This window comes from Phocoena sinus, chromosome 7 (genome assembly GCF_008692025.1).
Source record: "Phocoena sinus isolate mPhoSin1 chromosome 7, mPhoSin1.pri, whole genome shotgun sequence".
NCBI classification, from domain to species: Eukaryota; Metazoa; Chordata; class Mammalia; order Artiodactyla; family Phocoenidae; genus Phocoena; species Phocoena sinus.
Genome location: NC_045769.1, coordinates 109,852,219 through 109,870,668, shown reverse-complemented (window position 1 = coordinate 109,870,668; position 18,450 = coordinate 109,852,219). Strand labels below are relative to the sequence as shown.

General features: G+C 46.6%; 2 protein-coding genes across 10 annotated transcripts in view; one reads left to right on the top strand and one right to left on the bottom strand.

Annotated features, from left to right (window-relative positions):
- The window catches only part of WDR33 (WD repeat domain 33), a 102,037-nt gene extending 92,443 nt beyond the window's left edge, over positions 1 to 9,594 (top strand). For 4 of the 9 annotated variants that reach the window (XR_004350620.1, XM_032636545.1, XM_032636541.1 and 1 more), the window contains 5 exons: positions 668 to 1,106; positions 5,430 to 5,593; positions 5,702 to 5,794; positions 6,648 to 6,863; positions 8,773 to 9,594. Coding sequence is in view for 8 of the 9 variants with exons in the window: in XM_032636545.1 (XP_032492436.1) it covers positions 668 to 1,106; positions 5,430 to 5,593; positions 5,702 to 5,794; positions 6,648 to 6,863; positions 8,773 to 9,002 (1,142 nt within the window). In the remaining variant the exon portion in view is untranslated. The remainder of the gene's footprint in view (positions 1 to 667; positions 1,107 to 5,429; positions 5,594 to 5,701; positions 5,795 to 6,647; positions 6,864 to 8,772) is intronic. The other 5 variants (XM_032636544.1, XM_032636543.1, XM_032636546.1 and 2 more) reach the window with 5 other exon arrangements.
- Positions 9,595 to 10,953: 1,359 nt separating this feature from the next.
- SFT2D3 (SFT2 domain containing 3) lies at positions 10,954 to 14,683 on the bottom strand. The gene has a single exon (XM_032636492.1). The coding sequence runs from the start codon at positions 13,578 to 13,580 to the stop codon at positions 12,912 to 12,914; it is 669 nt and encodes a 222-aa protein (XP_032492383.1). The 5' UTR covers positions 13,581 to 14,683; the 3' UTR covers positions 10,954 to 12,911.
- Between the last annotated feature and the right edge of the window lie 3,767 nt (positions 14,684 to 18,450).

Here is an 18,450-nt window from a genome sequence, read left to right as displayed (position 1 = left end):
AAAAAGTGTTTATATAAATCCTGAAACTGAAGTACAGCAAGGCTGTTTGGTCACAAAGCAGTTATTAGAGAGGCCCATGCTTCCATGTACCTTACAGAGGATTTTGTTAAGAATCAAAGTATGAGTTAACAAATCAAGTTAAATGAACTAGGAGTTAAAGGAGAGACATCATGGCAGTGTAGGCCTGTGGCCCTGTGGTGAGCTTGCGGGCTTTTACAAACGCAGAGGTGAATTCCTTGTACTTGGCTCCCCGGCTTTCAGCATGAATTTTCCCTGTTGCCTTCTCCCTGGGTATGGGGAGTGGGCCCAACAAAAACACTGAGGAGTGGGGGCAGGAAGGGAAGCCCGTTCTTATGCCGGTGAGGCTCTCCTGTGTTTTCTAAATGAATCTTCATATCAGCTGAGTTGCTAATCTCATTAGAGATTAATAATTTGCCCTAGGTCGAGTTGCTTAGCTAATGAGTGATGAAATCTGCACCCCCAAAGCCCTTGTTCTTTTCATCACATGGTGCCTCAGGGACATTTGTCTCCTGAGTATGCCGGGAACCAGAAAGGGAAAACATTCTTAACAAAAGCATGCATTCTGAAATTTTAAGATGCTGAAAATCAGACCTACGTCGGCAGGATTCCTGGAAGACAAGGTAAAAATCAGTTTTGTTTCCTTTAGGTGACTCACGTGGCCCTCCGAACCATCACATGGGCCCAATGTCAGAGAGACGGCACGAGCAGAGCAGCGGTCCCGAGCACGGTCCCGAGAGGGGTCCTTTCCGGGGCGGCCAGGACTGCAGGGGTCCCCCTGATAGGCGCGGCCCTCACCCCGACTTCCCCGATGACTTCAGCAGACCAGATGACTTCCACCCCGACAAGCGCTTTGGCCACCGGTTACGTGAATTTGAGGGGCGAGGAGGACCTTTACCGCAAGAAGAGAAGTGGAGGCGTGGGGGCCCTGGGCCTCCGTTTCCTCCTGATCACAGGGAGTTCAGTGAGGGGGATGGCCGGGGCGCGGCCCGGGGCCCTCCAGGGGCGTGGGAAGGCCGCAGACCTGGAGACGAGCGCTTCCCCCGGGATCCTGAGGACCCACGGTTTCGAGGGCGCAGAGAAGAAAGGTGGGATGGATACTTCATGGGTCCGTTTCTTCTTCCCTGGAGCTTTCCACCTGTTCTCTCCACAAAAGTCTCTTTCCTCTCTCACTTGGGGAGAGAGTACCCTCCCCCCTCTAGGTTTTGTGTTTAGACTTAAACATATGTATATGCCTTTAACATTTATGTGGTTCTTTTTTGTCTCTACAATTTAGAAATCTTTTTCTTTTTGCTTATTACTTGGTCCTTTTAAACAGATAGGTGGGTCAGTGTACTGTAAAGTTTCTTGGATTTGAATAGAAATCTCCAGGTTCTCTTGGTTAGAATGACGAAATATGAGACAGATATCTAGATTGAGAATAAAGGAATTATTGAGTAGATAGTTTCTGTGTCATTGCCTAAAGATCTTAACAAAATCCAATCAAACTGAAAAATAATCTTGCTGTTAAATTAGGTCGAGGTCAGGCTTGAACACTCAACTTGCTTGGGGTAACAAAGGAATAGAAGTAGTAGGGAGAAAAAAACAAGAATTAGTGAGACCTCAAGTGAGACTCGGAGTAATCAGTGATATAATAATTGAGGATTTACCTTGTGCCAGATGTTACTTCATTTAACTGTTAGAGTGAGTTGTGTGATAGGTGTTACTATCAGCATTTACAGATAAGGGATGACATGGAGAGTCAGTGCAGTTTCTTGACTTTGGAAGGTCCCATAGGTGGTAAGTGTAAGAGCAGCTTCAGGCCTGGGCCATCTGACTGCAGTGCCCAAGCTGTGCTGTCCAGCACTCCCGCCTTTCCTGCCTCAGTCCTCTCTCCTGTGTCTTCTTTTCCCATCATACTTCTCATGACTGTCACTTGCAGGTAATTGAAGTAAGGGTTGGCAATCTCCGTTCTCACGGTGTGTATTAGAAAAGAGTGGCTGATAAAATGGCCAGGGAGGGTGAACTAGAGGGGTTAAAGGAAGCAGCTCTCAGAGGGGAGTTTTTCATAAAAAGATTTAAGAGCTCTCTTAATGACATCCCAGGTGTTCACAAGTCTGCAGGAACCTCATTTCCAATGGCTTTGGCATCAACATAACTTTCATTGAGTTCTTGAATCTCTGCATCCTGTGCAAAGTTTCAGATTTTACTGTGCTTCAGTTTGTCATATTTCATCTGTCAGTGACAGACCCACACCTAGACTCTTGTGCTGTGTCCAGCTTGTGCTCCTCTTCAGGTGTGCCAGACGTGTCCTGTTCACGTTGTGCTTGCTTTTTCCTCTGCCTGGAGCACCGTCTCCCAGATGCTTGTGGCTCACTCCACTTAGATCTCTCCTCCTGTTCCTTTATTTTACCCTGCTTTATAGTTCTGCACAGCACTTAGCACTGCTTGACATTAAGTGGTATACTTATTTCTGTATTACTTGTATCTCCCAGAAGCATGGTAGCTTCCTGAAGGCAGGTCCTCAGAAACTAGAGCAGTAGTGGTGACGCCCTGTAGGTTCTCAGTAACTGTTGAATAAATGAATCTGTTAAAGGGGGAGGTGTATTTGACAGGGTTCAGTTCATTAGGAGGTGTGCTACTCAGCTCGGGCTGCCATCACAAATACCACGGACTGGGGGGCTTAAACGACAGAAATCAATGTTCTCATAGTACTGGAGGCTAGAAGTCCCAGATCAAGGTCTAGCAGGGTGGGTTTCTGGTGAGACTTCTTTTCCTGGCCTGCAGACAGCCACCATCTTCCTTTGTCCTTGCGTGATGGAAAGAGAGTGAGCAGGCTCTTGTTGGTATCTCTTCTTATCTAAGCCCGTCATGGGGCCCCGTGCTGAGAACCTCACCTAACCGAAATAGCTCTCAAAGGCCCATTTCCGAAGTCACCCTGGGGGATGGGGCTTCAGCATATGAATTTGGTGGAGGGGACGCAAACATTTAGTCCATAACAGGAACTGTTTTCTAATTAGGGCACATTAGACTCCCCTGGTCCTTTTGTAGCTAGGGCAGTCGTATAATGGCTGCCTGGACAAGAAAAGAGTCCTGCCACGTGTGGGGAGTCTCCCCTGAATCCCTCTCGGGGGAGCAGCGCCCTCTGCTGGTACTCTCCCTGCTCCACTTACCTCCCCGTGTCAGTTCCACCCTCACCTCAGGTGGTTATTTCAGCCAGCGTCTGGGTCATACCCCCTTTGCTTGCAGGAGCATGGCTCATTAAGTTACCTCAGGACAAGAAGGGTATTAAAAAGGTAGCTAGTAGCTGGAACGGTGGAGTGAAAAAAGGAAAGCTCTTTTTACAGTAAAACACCAAGTTATAAATGGAGGAGGAGTGAGAGTTAGAAAATCACTTCTTTTAATACCCAGTGTCATAACTGATTCAGGCAAGGATCATCAGTGGGGATGCTAAAAGCCACTGAGTAAAGAGATTGTGGAGAATCACCCATGCTGCCAAAGTATCACCCTACAGATTACTTAATTGCAAAGGAGAAAATGTACCTTTGCAACAATGAAGTTTTGTTGCCATACCACTTTTGCATCGTAAACAATGAGACAGACTGGCATCACTGTGAAAGTATAAGACGTTTTGCCAGAAGTGTTTTACCTGAATCTAATCATGAGGAAGCAATCACGTGAATTCAAATTGTGGAACGTTCTGTAAAACGAGCCATTTTGAAGGATGGATCCTTCAAAAATGTTGGGGCCTATCTCAGTAAAAATTAAAAAATAAATAAGTAAAGTCGAGGTCATGAAAGATAAGACGCAGGAGGGGTGGGGTGGGGGGACTGTTCTAGATTAAGGTAGACCAAAGAGACGTGACCACTAAATAATAGTGTGTGATGATGACTGAAATCTATAAAGACAACTGTAAAGGACGTTTTGAGGACAATTGGAGAAATTCAAGTTGGACTGTATATTAAATAATATTACATGTTATTTAGAGTGATAGTAGTGTTATTATGTAGGGGAAAGTCCTTGTTCTTAAAGAAATTTACTGAAGGATTTAGGGGTGAAGCATCGTGTCCCAACTGGTTTTGAAATGGTTTAGGAAATGAATTTATAAATAGATGGATAGAGAAAAGACAAGGCTCATGTGGCAGAATCTTAAGAACCGATTAGTAGCAGTGAAGGATGTATGGGCATTTGTTGCTCTGTACTTCCATCTTTACTGTAAGTTTGAAATTTTTCGTAATAAAATGTTGGAGTAAAATATAACTGAGTGGAAACTCAGGAAAAAGCAGAAGGCCTGGCCTGAGAGGAAGCCACGAGCAGGCAGTTCATGCAGATGGCCCAGCCCCTTTCCCCCTTCTGATCCTTTCTCCAGTTTCCATGGCCTCTCTTGGGTGTTCACACACCTTTCCTGCTGGCAGGCCCCTGTTCCTGCTTCCCCACAGGCTTCTGCTACAGCTCTGGCATCCCCCATTAATGGTGCTGCTTCAGTAACACTCCTGGCTGACTTAGTCCCAGTTCCAGAATTTCTGAGAGGTGGTGAAATTGTCCACCAGCCCAGGCACCAGGTTGCCAGCTTGCCAGCGGGTGGGCTACCCATAAGCCAGAGGCCCTACCAGTCAGCTGTGGGCTGGGGCTATTGGTGAAGTTCATGGCCACCAGGCCTGCCCCTGAGTAGAGGTGGGCTGGGGCAGATGGCAGAGCAGATGCCCCAAAACAAGTCGGGTACAGTTAGCAGGCATGAATCTGTGTCCCCCCCCTTTTCTGATTATATAAGTAAATTCATTATAAAAACATAAATGGTAACATGAAAAGTATTTGGGAGGCAATGGTAAAGAGCCTGGGCTGGGTGTCAAGACTGGCTGAGTTCAAATCCCAACACTTATTGTGTGTCCTTAAGTAAATGACTTAACCTCTCTGAGCCCCAATGTACACATGGGTAGAATAGTAGTGTCAGTTTCTTTTCCTTTCCTTTCTGTTTTTTGGTGTGTTGCATGGCATGCAGGATCTTAGTTCCCTGATCAGGGATCGAACCCATGCCTCCTGCCATGGAAGCACGGAGTCTTAACCACTGGACTGCCAGGGAAGTAATAGTGTCCGTTTCATAAGGTGGTTGTGAGGATAAAATGAAATGAAATAGTACACGTAAAGCACTTGGCATGATATAAGCACCTAAAAAATGCTCACTGCTATTATTCCTAAAAGCCTAAAACAAAATTAAAATAACCCTACATTCTGGTACTTTTCCCTCCTGCCTGTTTTTATGTGCCATATTGGGATTGTAAAATGGGTACTTTAAAAAATACATACTTTTATTTTGTTTTTCTCCCATTTAACATTGTATCATATTTTCTCACATCATTATGCTTCTTTGAAACATGAACTGAGGACTACAAGGTATTCCATTAGGTGGATATTCTGTTGTTTTTCCCTAACAGCTTCAGACGAGGAGCCCCCCCAAGACATGAGGGCCGTGCTCCCCCCAGAGGAAGGGATGGTTTTCCTGGTCCCGAAGACTTTGGACCAGAGGAGAATTTTGATGCTTCTGATGAAACAGCCCGAGGAAGAGATCTCAGAGGTCGAGGTCGGGGTGCCCCACGAGGTGAGCTGAGAACCCCGGGTGTGGGAAGGACAGGGGTGGACAGGTAGGTTGTTGTGGACACCCCTGAAATAGTCTGTGAGTGCTGCGTTGCTGTGTTCTATTGTGTAGGAGGAAGGAAGGGTTTACTTCCCACTCCTGATGAGTTCCCTCGCTTTGAAGGAGGTCGGAAACCAGACTCCTGGGATGGAAATAGAGAGCCAGGTAAGGCAGTAGAGCTGCGTGTGGCTTAGGGTCCCACAGTTCACAGAGTGTGGTCTGAGGACTCTCCCAGGGGTCCACTGGGTTCTCTCTTTAGCGACTCACCTCTCCGTGGCAGGCCGCATTGTCTTCAACCCACATCTTCAACCCACAGTGTAGACTGAATGCAGGAGCAGATGGGAGAGCCCAGCTTTCCCCTACTGAGCCAGATATTAAAGAGATTTGTCTAAATACCACTCTTTTCACTGAATTGTTTCGTTTTGGGAAAGTACAGTTAAATGAACTAAAGTTTTCTCAGTCTTCATTTCTGATATGGCAAATGTTGTTAGAACTCTCATAAATGAATTCTCTTCGGGATCCTCAGTAATTTTTAAGAGTGTAAAGACGCTCTGAAACTAAAAAGTCTGAGAACCACTTTTCTGGCCCTTCCCTGCCTCCTCTTATTTCAGGAGGCATGTTTATTTCTAATCTTGACCCTTTTCGTGTACTCATGATGTGACTAGGTGTTCAGGAAATGTTTCCTGCACGAGTGAGTATTGGTTTTTGAGCTGCCACTCATTCTTTTTTTTTTTAATTAATTAATTAATTTATTTCTGGCTGTGTTGGGTCTTTGTTTCCGCGCCAGGGCTTTCTCTAGTTGCGGCGAGCGGGGGCCACTCTTCATCCCGGTGCGCGGGCCTCTCACTATCGCGGCCTCTCTCGTTGCGGAGCACAGGCTCCAGACGCGCAGGCTCAGTAGTTGGAGTTGCCACTTATTCTTAACAGTGTAATTCCTGTCTGCTTTTAGCCACACTGTACTTTGATATAATGAGATGGTTAGATTCCTAGCCTTCTGGATCTGTGTTCTCTATATTAGGGCCAGGTCATGAACATTTCCGTGATGCTCCCCGCCCTGACCATCCCCCTCACGACGGTCATTCCCCAGCTAGCAGAGAACGGTCCTCTTCTCTCCAAGGCATGGACATGGCATCCCTACCACCCCGAAAGCGCCCCTGGCATGATGGGCCAGGAACCTCTGAGCATAGAGAAATGGAAGCCCCAGGGGGTCCTTCTGAGGATCGAGGAGGCAAAGGTAAGTGAGGCCGGTGATTTCAGCTCAGGAGCTACGGATGCCACAGCCCTGCCGAGAAGGCTGCAGGGGTCACGGGGAGCCTCATCTCCGGGCCAGCCCCATCCCAGTGTACGCCTGTTCTGTCTGTCCCCGACTGGGGTACTGGGGGTCCTTTCTCCACTCTACCCTCCAGGGCTTAGACTGTGCGAAGGCACATGTTCCTAGCTGCGGTACAGCCAGTTGGAGCTCTCGGTGGGTGACTGCAAGCTCAGCCTCTACGCAGTTCTCCTCCTCTTGCTTCCAGGAATCTCTGGTTTGTTCACACTTTCCACTCCAGCTCTCTTTCAGATTGCCCCAGTACTTTCTCTGCTGATCTGTGAGACTCTTGCTCTAATTGGCAGATGTGCTCTCTGGTAGTGGCTGCTCTGATACCTTGAAGGGTGTCACCAGTGGCAGAAAGAATTGTCCTCTCTCAGGTTCTGTGGTTTTTTTTTTTTTTTGAGTCTGAACCCAGGAGGAATTTGGCTTGTGCCCAGAGTCACAAAGACTTTGGGGAGTATGGTCTGGAAGGGGTTTTCTTTTCAGGGGAGCAGTGGATTATTTCTACTACTTGAAACTTTGGACCTTTATTTTAGAGGCAGCACTGACTTGCAGCCCAGAGCAGTAGCCACCAAATGCTAACTACAGCTGTGGTCTCAGGTTAGGCTGGGCCGTTGCACATGTGGTGTACTTTGGAGGCTGCTGGAAAGACTTGTGTGCCTCGACCTGTGCTCCACTCCTCAGTTCACCTGCCTCGTGGCTGTAGTCCCTTCATTACAAAGTTCTGCCTTTTGTTCTCGGTAGTTTCGTTCTTCTCAGTGCAAAGCCCTCAGAAATTACCTCGTGTCACCAGTAGATCCCCCCCCCCCCCCGCCAAGCGCTCATTTTGTTGCCGGTTGGGGTGGGCACTGGGGACACCTTTGTCGGTCCAGGGCTGAGGCCATGTGGCTAGTGTGGAAATGATGTCCTAGCTGACAAGTTCTCTGCCAAGGTACCTTCAGGTGGTACTCAGCCAGGGTACCTAGGCTGAGCTTTGTAAGAAAAGAAGCCAAAATGCCTTTGGCTGTTTTGGCTAGCTTTCCTCGCCTCCTTGTCTTAGCTGGATTCAAATTCCATTCAAAAATTTAAGACGAAGTTGGCAGTAGTCTTCTGATAATGCATTATGGGAGATGTGTCCAAATCCGATCATCTCAAGACAAAAAATCTTAAAGGTCAGAATCTTAAAAGTCGTTAAGATACCTAGAGGTTTGTGTGTCTAAGTCTGATACAAATAACAGTATCCCTGGGAGAAGCACTAAAAGCCAGTGTTTTTCTTTTAGTGCTTTTGTTTTTCAAGAAATGTTTTATCTCATTATTTAAAAGGAAATCAGAAGTGCTATATAGTTGTAGGATAATCATAGTAAACACTTATCCTGGTTAGAGCAATTGTAATAATTAACATCATCAACGGTTTGTATTTCTTAGTTGCTTCCAGTGTTAAGTCAGTGCTTTTCAAACCTTCCCCTGGAATACCCCTGGTGGCGTAGGAGGGTGAAGATACACATCTCATGGACTGTAGGCATGGTCCATATGATCGGTGACCACCAGGACGTGCTCCGTGTTTATCTCTTGGCTCCCTGTCAGTTCCGTCACAGCCGCGGGGAACATGTGTGTAGGTGAGGCTGAGGGGTGCACAGCCACAAGACAGGGCAGGAGTGAGATGGTGGTCCAGAAAAGCAGAGGCACAGCTTTCAGTGCTCTGAGGGCTGTGCTCATGTCCTCAGAACTCTGTTTTGTTTTTTTTTTTTTTAAAAAAGAAGTGTTCCACTGTCTGTCATCATAGAGTAAAAGTTTGTACCAGGAGTCTCTGATGGAAAAAAAAGTCACATGTAAAACCATTATTTTGTTTCAGGCCGAGGGGGCCCCGGACCTTCTCAGAGAGTGCCAAAGTCCGGACGTTCCAGCTCCTTGGATGGAGATCACCACGATGGATACCACAGAGATGAACCTTTTGGGGGCCCTCCAGGCAGTGGTACCCCTTCTAGAGGGGGCCGGAGTGGCAGTAACTGGGGTAGAGGGAGTAACATGAACTCTGGCCCGCCAAGGCGAGGAGCTTCAAGGGGGGGTGGAAGGGGTCGGTAGAAGTTGGGGCTCAGTACCCCTCGGCCTCTCTGGACAGTATTTAAGAACTTCTGTGGACTTTCCAAGAGAAACAAAAGGAAACCTGCACCGTGTAGCCCTGAACTCTCTCTGGGGCAGCTGAATCCCAGGAGCCCCTGATGTCTTTAAGGTGAAGAGACTGCTGCCAGAGTAGCTGGCTACCCAGAGTAGCTGGCCTTGTTTTGTCCTGTCCACCCACATTGCCCTAAATCCCATGTGGGCTTGTGAAGATAAGAGCTGGAATTTTTTTTTTCTTTTTTTTTTAAAGTGTCACAAGACATGGAACCTCCACAAATTTAAGTTCATGTCCAATTGGAAATTTGTTTCTATATGTACAGTTTGTCAGAGAAAAAGTTGTTTTTGTATGAATACAGAATGTGATTTACGCAAGAATTAACAGAAAACAACAACTAGTCGTCAAGTGCTTGCCTTAAGGAAACCCTTAGCTTCCATTGCGTCTGGTCTGCTGAGGGGGGCACAGTTATTGCTTATATTTGTGAGCATACTTGATGGGAACCTCTAAGTCATCTAAAGTCATCTGTGAACTTTTTGTTTTTAAACAAATTCTTATCTAGCCATTCTGTCACACTTATTTTTGTAGTAGCGTGAAAAATACTTCAAAACTATAACAAGGTCTGAAGTAGATTCAAAGCCTTATAATTAGTTACATCTACTCTGGCAGATGGAAAATGATACACCAGAGGAAACAAAAATCTGGATGTCCAAGTAGGGGGTCTTCCTTGGCTGCATCTCCTAGTAATCACACCATAGACTTGCATTGCCTTTTTCTGAAGAGAGGAACTTGACATAAACCAGAAATCAACTACACATACCCTCTGAATACTGTAAATCATTTCACAAATGGTTCTAAGTTGAAAAGGAATGGATCAAAATATCTCTTAAAACAGTTGTGCAAAACTTAAATAATTTCTTCCTCTTCCACACTAGCTATGTGGAAACACCAGTGTTTAAGACAGAGGATTGTTCCAACTTAAAGTAAGCCAGGAAGTTCTCATCCACAACAAGTTCCTTTAGTTTCAAATAAATGGAACATTTGGCCCAGTTTGAATTGAAAGCCAAAAGTTCAGTTTGAGATAACCCCAGCATACTTTCTATACTGACCCCTTACTTTGTTTTTATAAAAAGAAACCTTTTATTATTCAAAGGACTGTCCTGTGGCCACCCTAACGTCTCATTACTTTGCCAGCTTCAGTTTGGCATAGGAGAAAAGTTTAGTGGTGCTGGAAAGTGTCAGTACTTGCTTAGGAAAGGGATACTGACATAGTTGGAGAGTATATAAAAAACTCGTAACTGATTCTCCATTAATGTAAAGAATGGTAAGTGCTGTTATCTCTGAAGATAAAATGTTGACACCACACACACTGTTTTAGGGTATTAGAACCTAGAGACTAAGAGATTTTCTCTTTACTTTGCGACTTAAGACATCCTATTGATCAGCACTTTGCTCTAAACACATGTTTAGGAGACTCAGGATTGCTTTAGGTTTGAGGATATTCTTTTTTTGTGTGTGGTACGCGGGCCTCTCACTGCTGTGGCCTCTCCCGTCGCGGAGCACAGGCTCCGGACGCGCAGGCTCAGCGGCCATGGCTCACGGGCCCAGCCGCTCCGCGGCATGTGGTATCCTCCCGGACCGGGGCACAAGCCCGTGTCCCCTGCATCGGCAGGCGGGCTCTCAACCACTGCGCCACCAGGGAAGCCCTGAGGGGATATTCTTTATTTGCCCTCCGCTGGCATAGCTTAAAAAGAAGTTGTAATCAAATTCTAAGAAGCTAAAAAGGGATCCAGAGAGCAAATCCATACAGAGATTTAGGCTCCTTTTTTCTGAGATTTATGTGGTAAGAACTTTATCATAACATTCCAAGGCTTTAACTTGAAAAACACAGTACCTCAGTAAGCAGATAACCAGATCACATTTTGAGAATGAATTCATTTAGAGAAAACTGAAAACTCAACATTATATATTAATTACTTAGTAATGCATTACTTAGTAAGTGATGCATTTTAAAGTATCACTGTCAAAATACATACAAGATGTTGTGCTTTGAATTTTATTAAAGCTTAGATTTCCAAACAGTGAATTCTTGAAAAAATGTTGGGAAAACAATTTTTAAAAATACAGTAGCATGAACATAAAAGTCAACACTGTGAAATCTTCAGCCATGCGAACTGTAGAGAAGTTTAGAACTAGAATGCAGATTTAACAAGGGGGTAGAAAGAGCAGCCAATGGTACAAGTTTTCCAGTCAAAAAAATCACTCCCCCAAAACAGTGGATTTGCTTTTACAAACACCCCCTTGGTTGTTCCTCTTGAGGTAGGTAACCCTATTTACTGAGAGGGGAACAAGGGAGCATTCTTAGAGAATATGGGGGGTTGGGGTAAGTCTACAGTGTGGATGTTGGTCACTTTAGTGTCCACTTCTTGGAGCAGGGCTTAGGACACTGATAAAAACCTAAATTTTGAGGTTGGACGAAGGGGCAAAGCTCGACTGCTGCCTGACAGCCAGTTTCGGCAACACTGGAATCCAGCCCCAGGAGACAATTATTTTCAAATCGTGCAATCCAACATACAGAAAAGTGGTTCACAACCTTAGCTGGAAAAGGAATCATCTGGAGAGCTCAAAAAAAATGCTGATGCGTGGCTCCCACCCCCACCCCCGCAGAGACAGACTGAGTTGATCTGAGGTTTGGGTCGTCAAGTAATTGTCATGTGAACGGAGAACCAGCCACTGGCATAGGATTTAAACATTTTAAATAGTTTACTTCCTAGTTAACATACAGCTAGTGACAAAACATGTAGTTTTCTGGACTCCTCAGAATACTGAGCCCATACTTTCTGGCAGTAAATTAAGGTAAGTAAGAAGGTCCTAAACAAAAGTTAAGTGCTAAACCTAAAACGAAGGAAATTTGGCAATTAGATATGAAAAGCATCTTACATTGCATGAAGATCAGACCGTAAAGTGTAAATTATAGGTAAAAAGCAGATCATAAAATCAGGAATGAAAAAAATTAGGCCTTGTAGAAATCCATGGTTTCCATCAAATAGGGAAACCGCACGTAGAATCATCTGTCTCCCAGGAGTCCCCTAGCCCAGTTCTGCCCACGGACCTCTCACAGCATTTACACGCACTTTACTGGGTATTTCTTACAGGATGCTTCTTGGTCCATCGCTTTCCTCATCTAATACAGAATCAATTTTCCTTTAATTTTATAAGGTACCATGTTTACAACTCCACTAAAAGGAGAAAAAACTGAGATAAACCGCCTTAACTGAAGTACTTTTTAAAAATTCCGGTGGCTAAAGTCAGTATTTATTTTAATAACTCTTATGGATCCACTCACATTGAAGAATACGGAAAAATAATTTCCAAGAGCCGAAGAGAACAAGTTTACTGTAGCTAAGCTACTACAGTCTACCACTGGATTTTTTAAAGTGACAAAACGTGGAACAGAAGTCTGAGAAAAGTAATAAGGGCAGTTAATTAAAACGGAAGAGCTAGTGTTCTTTTTCAACTGAGTGTAAACTAAGACCACGGTTAACGCAAAAGCAATTTATCATAAATGCTTCACAGTATGTCACCAACTCAAGGACAAAATTTAGTTCTCATAGCACTTGATGCTGAGGATAGCACAAAACGCTGAACTTGAGGAGCTTCCGAAACAGCTCATGTCTCAGTTTTACAACTGCTGCTCAGTTTACAGATTTCGCTGGCACAGTAAAGGAGCAGCCTTTGCCCCGCGCGCTCTGGGAACGGCGGGCGCAGTCCTTGGCATGGCGAGCGCTGGGCCCCTGGGCCGGCTCCGTGTGGTCTCCCGACGGCGCGTCCCGGGGGCGGACTCTGCGTCCTTTCCGACGGCGCGGGCCCCAGGCCTCTCACACGGGGAGCGCCTTGGCGAGGGTGGCGCCCGGGCCCAGGCGCCGAAGCGCCACGCGCAGCGCGGTGCCCGCGCCGCGGGGCAGCAAACCCAACAGCACGGCGAGCAGCGCAGCCACCTGCGCGCAGGCGCCCAGCGCCGTGAGCAACGTGCTGCGCAGACCCAGCGCCGCGTACAGCGTAGCGCCCAGCGCGGCCACGTAGAGCAGCGCGGGCCGCGACGGCGCCTCCTCGCCGCGCAGCAGGCGTCCGCACGCCGCACCGCCTCGCAGGAGCGTGCCGCCTGCTAGCGCCAGCGCCGAGCCCAGCGACCACAGCAGCGCGAACTTGCGGGCGCGCAACAGCAACACTGGGGCGTAGAGTGCGGCCAGGCCGAAGCAGAGCGCGGCCAGCAGCAGGCACACGCCGCTCGCCGCCAGCCGCTGAGCGCGCGTCACGCTCGGCATGCACGTCGGTCCCGCCGCCGCCGCCGCCGCCGTCGTCGGCTCCGCGGAGCTCCGCGCCCACGTCCAGCGCAGGCCCGCGCGGCCGAGCCACGCCCCCGCCGGCCCGGCCCCGGCCGTGGGCTCCTCTGCCTCTCCCGCGTCGAGGAGCGGCTCGGCGGCTGCCGGCCCGCCCGCTTTCCCCTGCGCCAGATACTCCTGCAGTTGGCGGTGGAGGTCCGCCATCTTGGGCGGGGGCTCCGGGAAGGGGAGGGCTGCCGCCCACTTCCGGCTTTGCTCGGTCGCCGTTGGCAGCGGCTCGGCTCCGGTCGGCTGTTGGTCGGCCTTGGCGGAAGGGGCGGGGCCTGCGGCTCCGCTCCTTCAGCTGCCTCCGGTGGGCCCGGGGCTTGGGACTCTGCTGGTCCCTGAGCGCTTACCCTCCTAGCCGCGGCCCTCGTCCTGTGTCCGGTGTAGGCGCTGTGAGGGCCTGGATAAATCATGGCAGCATTAAAAGTTAGTTGGGGGGCGTAAGTCGGTGTGGTTATAAAAGAAGGAAACTTAACGTGTCTTGACCTTATGGATGTCAGTGTCTTGTGATACTGTGTTATAGCTTTTCGAGATGTTGCTATTGGAAAATGGGGAAAGGGTACACGGGATCTACATATTTCTTAAAACCATGCTAATCTATGTCAATGAATTCAATGTTTTTAGAAGCTCAGACTGCAGGTCTTAGGTGGTTTCTTTGGGAAAGCTACAGAGGTGAAGAAGAGTTAACCCCCCACTCCCACCAGTTTGCTTCTTTTCTCTTCCCCGTTTCAGCAGAGGCCTGGAAATATTCTTGAGTCTTTCAGGCCCCTTATCATGTATCCTTGGACCGCCTTGCCATGCTCCTCGCACTTCTGGGTGTTCTGAGGTAGCTCCCACAGCCCTGCTCTATTTCAGAGCCTCCTTGAAGTTCTTCAGCCAGTGGTCACAACTTTCCGGGTCTCTGCCTGGGCTTCATCCCCCTCTGCTTTCTACCTAATTCCCATTCCGGGACGTTGGATCAAGCTGCACCTCCTGCTGTTTACTCCTATCCCGCTTAGGTGCGCTTTTTCTGAGTTCTCATCTATTCTAGTTGTGAAAGTTTATTGGTTTAAGGCACTGCCAGCAGCTTGAGGACAGGTTCTCTTCCATCTCCCTTTTCCTGGGGCCTGGAAGGCTGCTGCAAAGGCACACAAACAGATGTTGACCAGATTGACACAGTTGTCAACTTGTGTACAGTAAAGCTGCCTGAAAGGCTTTGTAGATACTTCCTTTTTTTAAAAATTATTTATTTATTTGGTTGTGCCGAGTCTCAGTTGCAGCAGTCGGGCTCCTTAGTTGTGGCTTGCAGGCTCCCTTGCTGGCCCCTTAGTTGTGGCATGCGAACTTTTAATTGCAGCATGTGTGTGGGATCTAGCTCCCCGACCAGGGGTTGAATCTGGGACCCCTGCATTGGGAGCGCGGAGTCTTAACCGCTGCACCACCAGGGAAGTCCCCTGTAGATACTTCTTTTGTAGATGTAGAAGCCATTGGTTGAAAAACCTATTTTGCTGGACTTTATAAATGCCTGTTGTGAACGTGAACATGATGGCATGGAAGTCCTTTTGCACTGTACAGTGTGATACAGTTAAGTAATACAGCAGTCTACTCTTGTACAAGTCTTCGGCGTACTTGCCCCAGAAGTACTGGGAGTGGAAGGCAGGGCTGACCACTCTAGGCTGTTTCTGGTATCCCTGGCTTTGGAGGCACTGCAGGAGGTGAACCCAGGGTATTTCCCCCGTGTCTGCCGCTTTTGGCTCTACTGGCTTCCCCTGGGCAACTCCTGCTGATAGGCTGGTAACACCCCTTTGTTCTCTCTTCTATGGAAAGGTTGATATCAATGGCTTTCTCCTGTTGTCGTCTCTGACTTTTCAGTCTTCCTGTTACCTGTGTAACCTGTTTCCCCGCATTAAATTCCCCTTAATACTTTCTGTTTTCCTGGTTGGATCTTGGCAGTTACTGTTGGTCCTGAACCAGACTTGGTTCCACTTGCCCGATGTGAGCAAAGCCAACCCACTGACACTGGATTGTGGTGGAGGAGAGCGCAGCGTTTATTGCAGGGCGCCCAGCACCATGCTCAGAGGACCCGTACTCCCCAGTGGCTTTCAGGGAAGAGCTTTTAAAGACAGTGGGAGGGCGAGGGTCACGGGGTGCATGATCAGCTTGTGCACAGTTCTCTGGTTGATGGTGAGGTTAAGAGGATGATGTTTCAGGAATCTCAGTCATCAGCCTTCTGGTTCTAACAGGTCTGGGGTCTATGTGCTGGTGGTGAGCATGCAGTTAACTTCCTCCACCTGGTGGAGGTTTTAGTGTCTGCAAAACAGCTCAAGGGTATGGTTCAGGATATTATCTACAGCCCTTGAGAAGGAGCTAAAGGTCCTCAACTTTGTTTTATGGCTAAACTATTATTATTTTGTCTGGCTTGACTGCTTCCTTTGTTTCTTCATTTTCTCACTTTACTCTTTGGAACTCGGGGAACACCTAGGAGGCTAAAGCTTTTCTACAAACAAGAAGTGGAGACATGGGGAGGTCTCTCCCTGGGAGGGTCCTGCTTGGTTTCAGTATGCTTTTTCAAATACATTCCAATTTGTTATCTCACGTGTGTCACCCTGAATAAATGGGTAAACCGAGGCAAGCTTAAGTTACCAGAAATTGAACTTATTCGGGAATAGCAGAGGAATTGCATTTCGGGAAAAGGAAACTGTAGCAGCTACAAGGGAGTCCGTTGAGGTTTGGACTGGGCTGTATTTATGAGCAAGGAGTGCCTAGATCAGGGAGTCTAGCCAGAGTCCAGGCAGTAAGTTTGGCTTGAGGATGGGGAGAGATTTTTTTTTTAATTGGAGTATAATTGCTTTACAATGTTGTGTTAGTTTCTGCTGTGCAGTGAAGTGAATCAGCTGTATGTATACATATCTCCCCTCCCTCTTGGACCTCCCTCCCACCCCCCATCCCACCCATCTAGGTCATCACAGCACTGAGCTGAGCTCCCTGTGCTATACAGCAGGTTCCCACTAGCGATCTGTTTTACACATGGTAGTGTATTTATGTCAAATCTAATCTCCCAATTCATCCCACCCTCCCCTTCCCCCCTCCCATGTCCACATGTCCGTTCTCTACATCTGCCTTTCTGTTCCTGCCTTGCAAATAGGTTCATCTGTACCATTTTTCTAGATTCCACATATATGTGTTAATATATGATATTTGTTTTCTCTTTCTGACTGACTTCACTCTGTATGACAGACTAGGTTCATCCACATCTCTACAAATGACCCAATTTCATTTCTCTTTATGGCTGAGTAATATTCCATTGTGTATATATATGTACCACATCTTCTTTATCCATTCATCTGTCGATGGACATTTAGATTGTTTCCATGTGCTGGCTATTGTAAATAGAGCTGCAGTGAACATTGGGGTACATGTGTCTTTTTAAATTATGGTTTTCTCAGGGTATATGCCCAGTAGTGGGATTCCTGGATCATATGGTAGTTCTATTTTTAGTTTTTTAAGGAACCTCCCTACTGTTCTCCATAGTGTCTGTACCAATTTCCATTCCCACCACCAGTGCAAGAGGGTTCCCTTTTCTCTGCACCCTCTCCAGCATTTATTATTTGTAGATTTTCTGATGATGCCCATTCTAACTGGTGTGAGGTGATACCTCATTGTAGTTTTGATTTGCATTTCTCTAATAATTAATGATGTTGAGCAGCTTTTCGTGTGCTTCTTGGCCATCTGTATGTCTTCTTTGCTGAAATGTCTATTTAGGTCTTCCGCCCATTTTTTGATTGGGTTGTTTGTTTTTTGATACTGAGCTGCATGAGCTGTTTGTATATTTTGGAGATTAATTCTTTGTCCTTTTCTTCATTTGCAAATATTTTCTCCCATTCTGAGGGTTGTCTTGTTTATGGTTTCCTTTGCTGTGCAAAACGTTTTAAGTTTCATTAGGTCCCATTAGCTTATTTTTGTTTTTATTTTCATTACTCTAGGAGGTGGGTCATAAAAGATCTTGCTGTGATTTATGTCAAAGAGTGTTTTTCCTATGTTTTCCTCTAAGAGTTTTATAGTGTCCAGTCTTACATTTAGGTTTTTAATCCACTTTGAGTTTATTTTTGTATATGGTGTTAGGTAGTGTTCTAATTTCATTCATTTACATGTTGTTGTCCAGTTTTCCCAGCACCATTTATTGAAGAGGCTGTCTTGTCTCCATTGTATATTCTTGTCTCCTTTGTCATAGATTAGGTGACCATAGGTGTGTGGTTTTATCTCTGGGCTTTCTGTCTTGTACCATTGATTTATATTTCCGTTTTTGTGCCAGTACCATACTGTCTTGACTACTGTAGCTTTGTAATGTAGTCTGAAGTTGGGGAGCCTGATTCCTCCAGCTCCATTTTTCTTTTTCAAGATTGCTTTGGCTATTCGGGGTCTTTTGTGTTTCCATACAAATTGTATAATTTTTTGTTCTAGTTCTGTGAAAAATGCCACTGGTAATTAGATGGGGAGAGATTCTTGGTGAATGTTCAGTTCTGTAGCCACTAGCCACATGTAGTTTGAGCAACCTGAAAGGTGGCTGGTGAGTTGGAAGAACTTCATTTTAAATTTTAATTAATTCATTATTTATAATGAATTATATTTATACTATAACTTATATTATCAACATAATTTATAAAATATAATTTATTATAACATAGCATCATTATATGATCAAATTGATAAGAGCCACATGTGGCCAGTGGCTTCTGTATTGGACAGCACAGCTTGGAGCACGTTGGAAACATGGGCATTTTGGTTATCACCGTGACCAGCGGGCACCGGAGGCATTTGTTCCACAGTGCCTGCAATGTCAGGCTTTGGTGAAAGTCAGAGCGTCTGGGCTGGGATAGCTTGTTCCTCCACAGGGGTTCTGGCAGAGCAGTCTGATCTGAGAACACAGCGTTTTCTCAGCTCAGCTCTGCAGACCTCGCTACCTGCTCCGTGGCAGGACTACTTGAGTCGGGGCCCATCCCTGGGGGAAACCAGGGAAGCAGGCGCTCCTACACAGGAGTTCCTTGTGCGT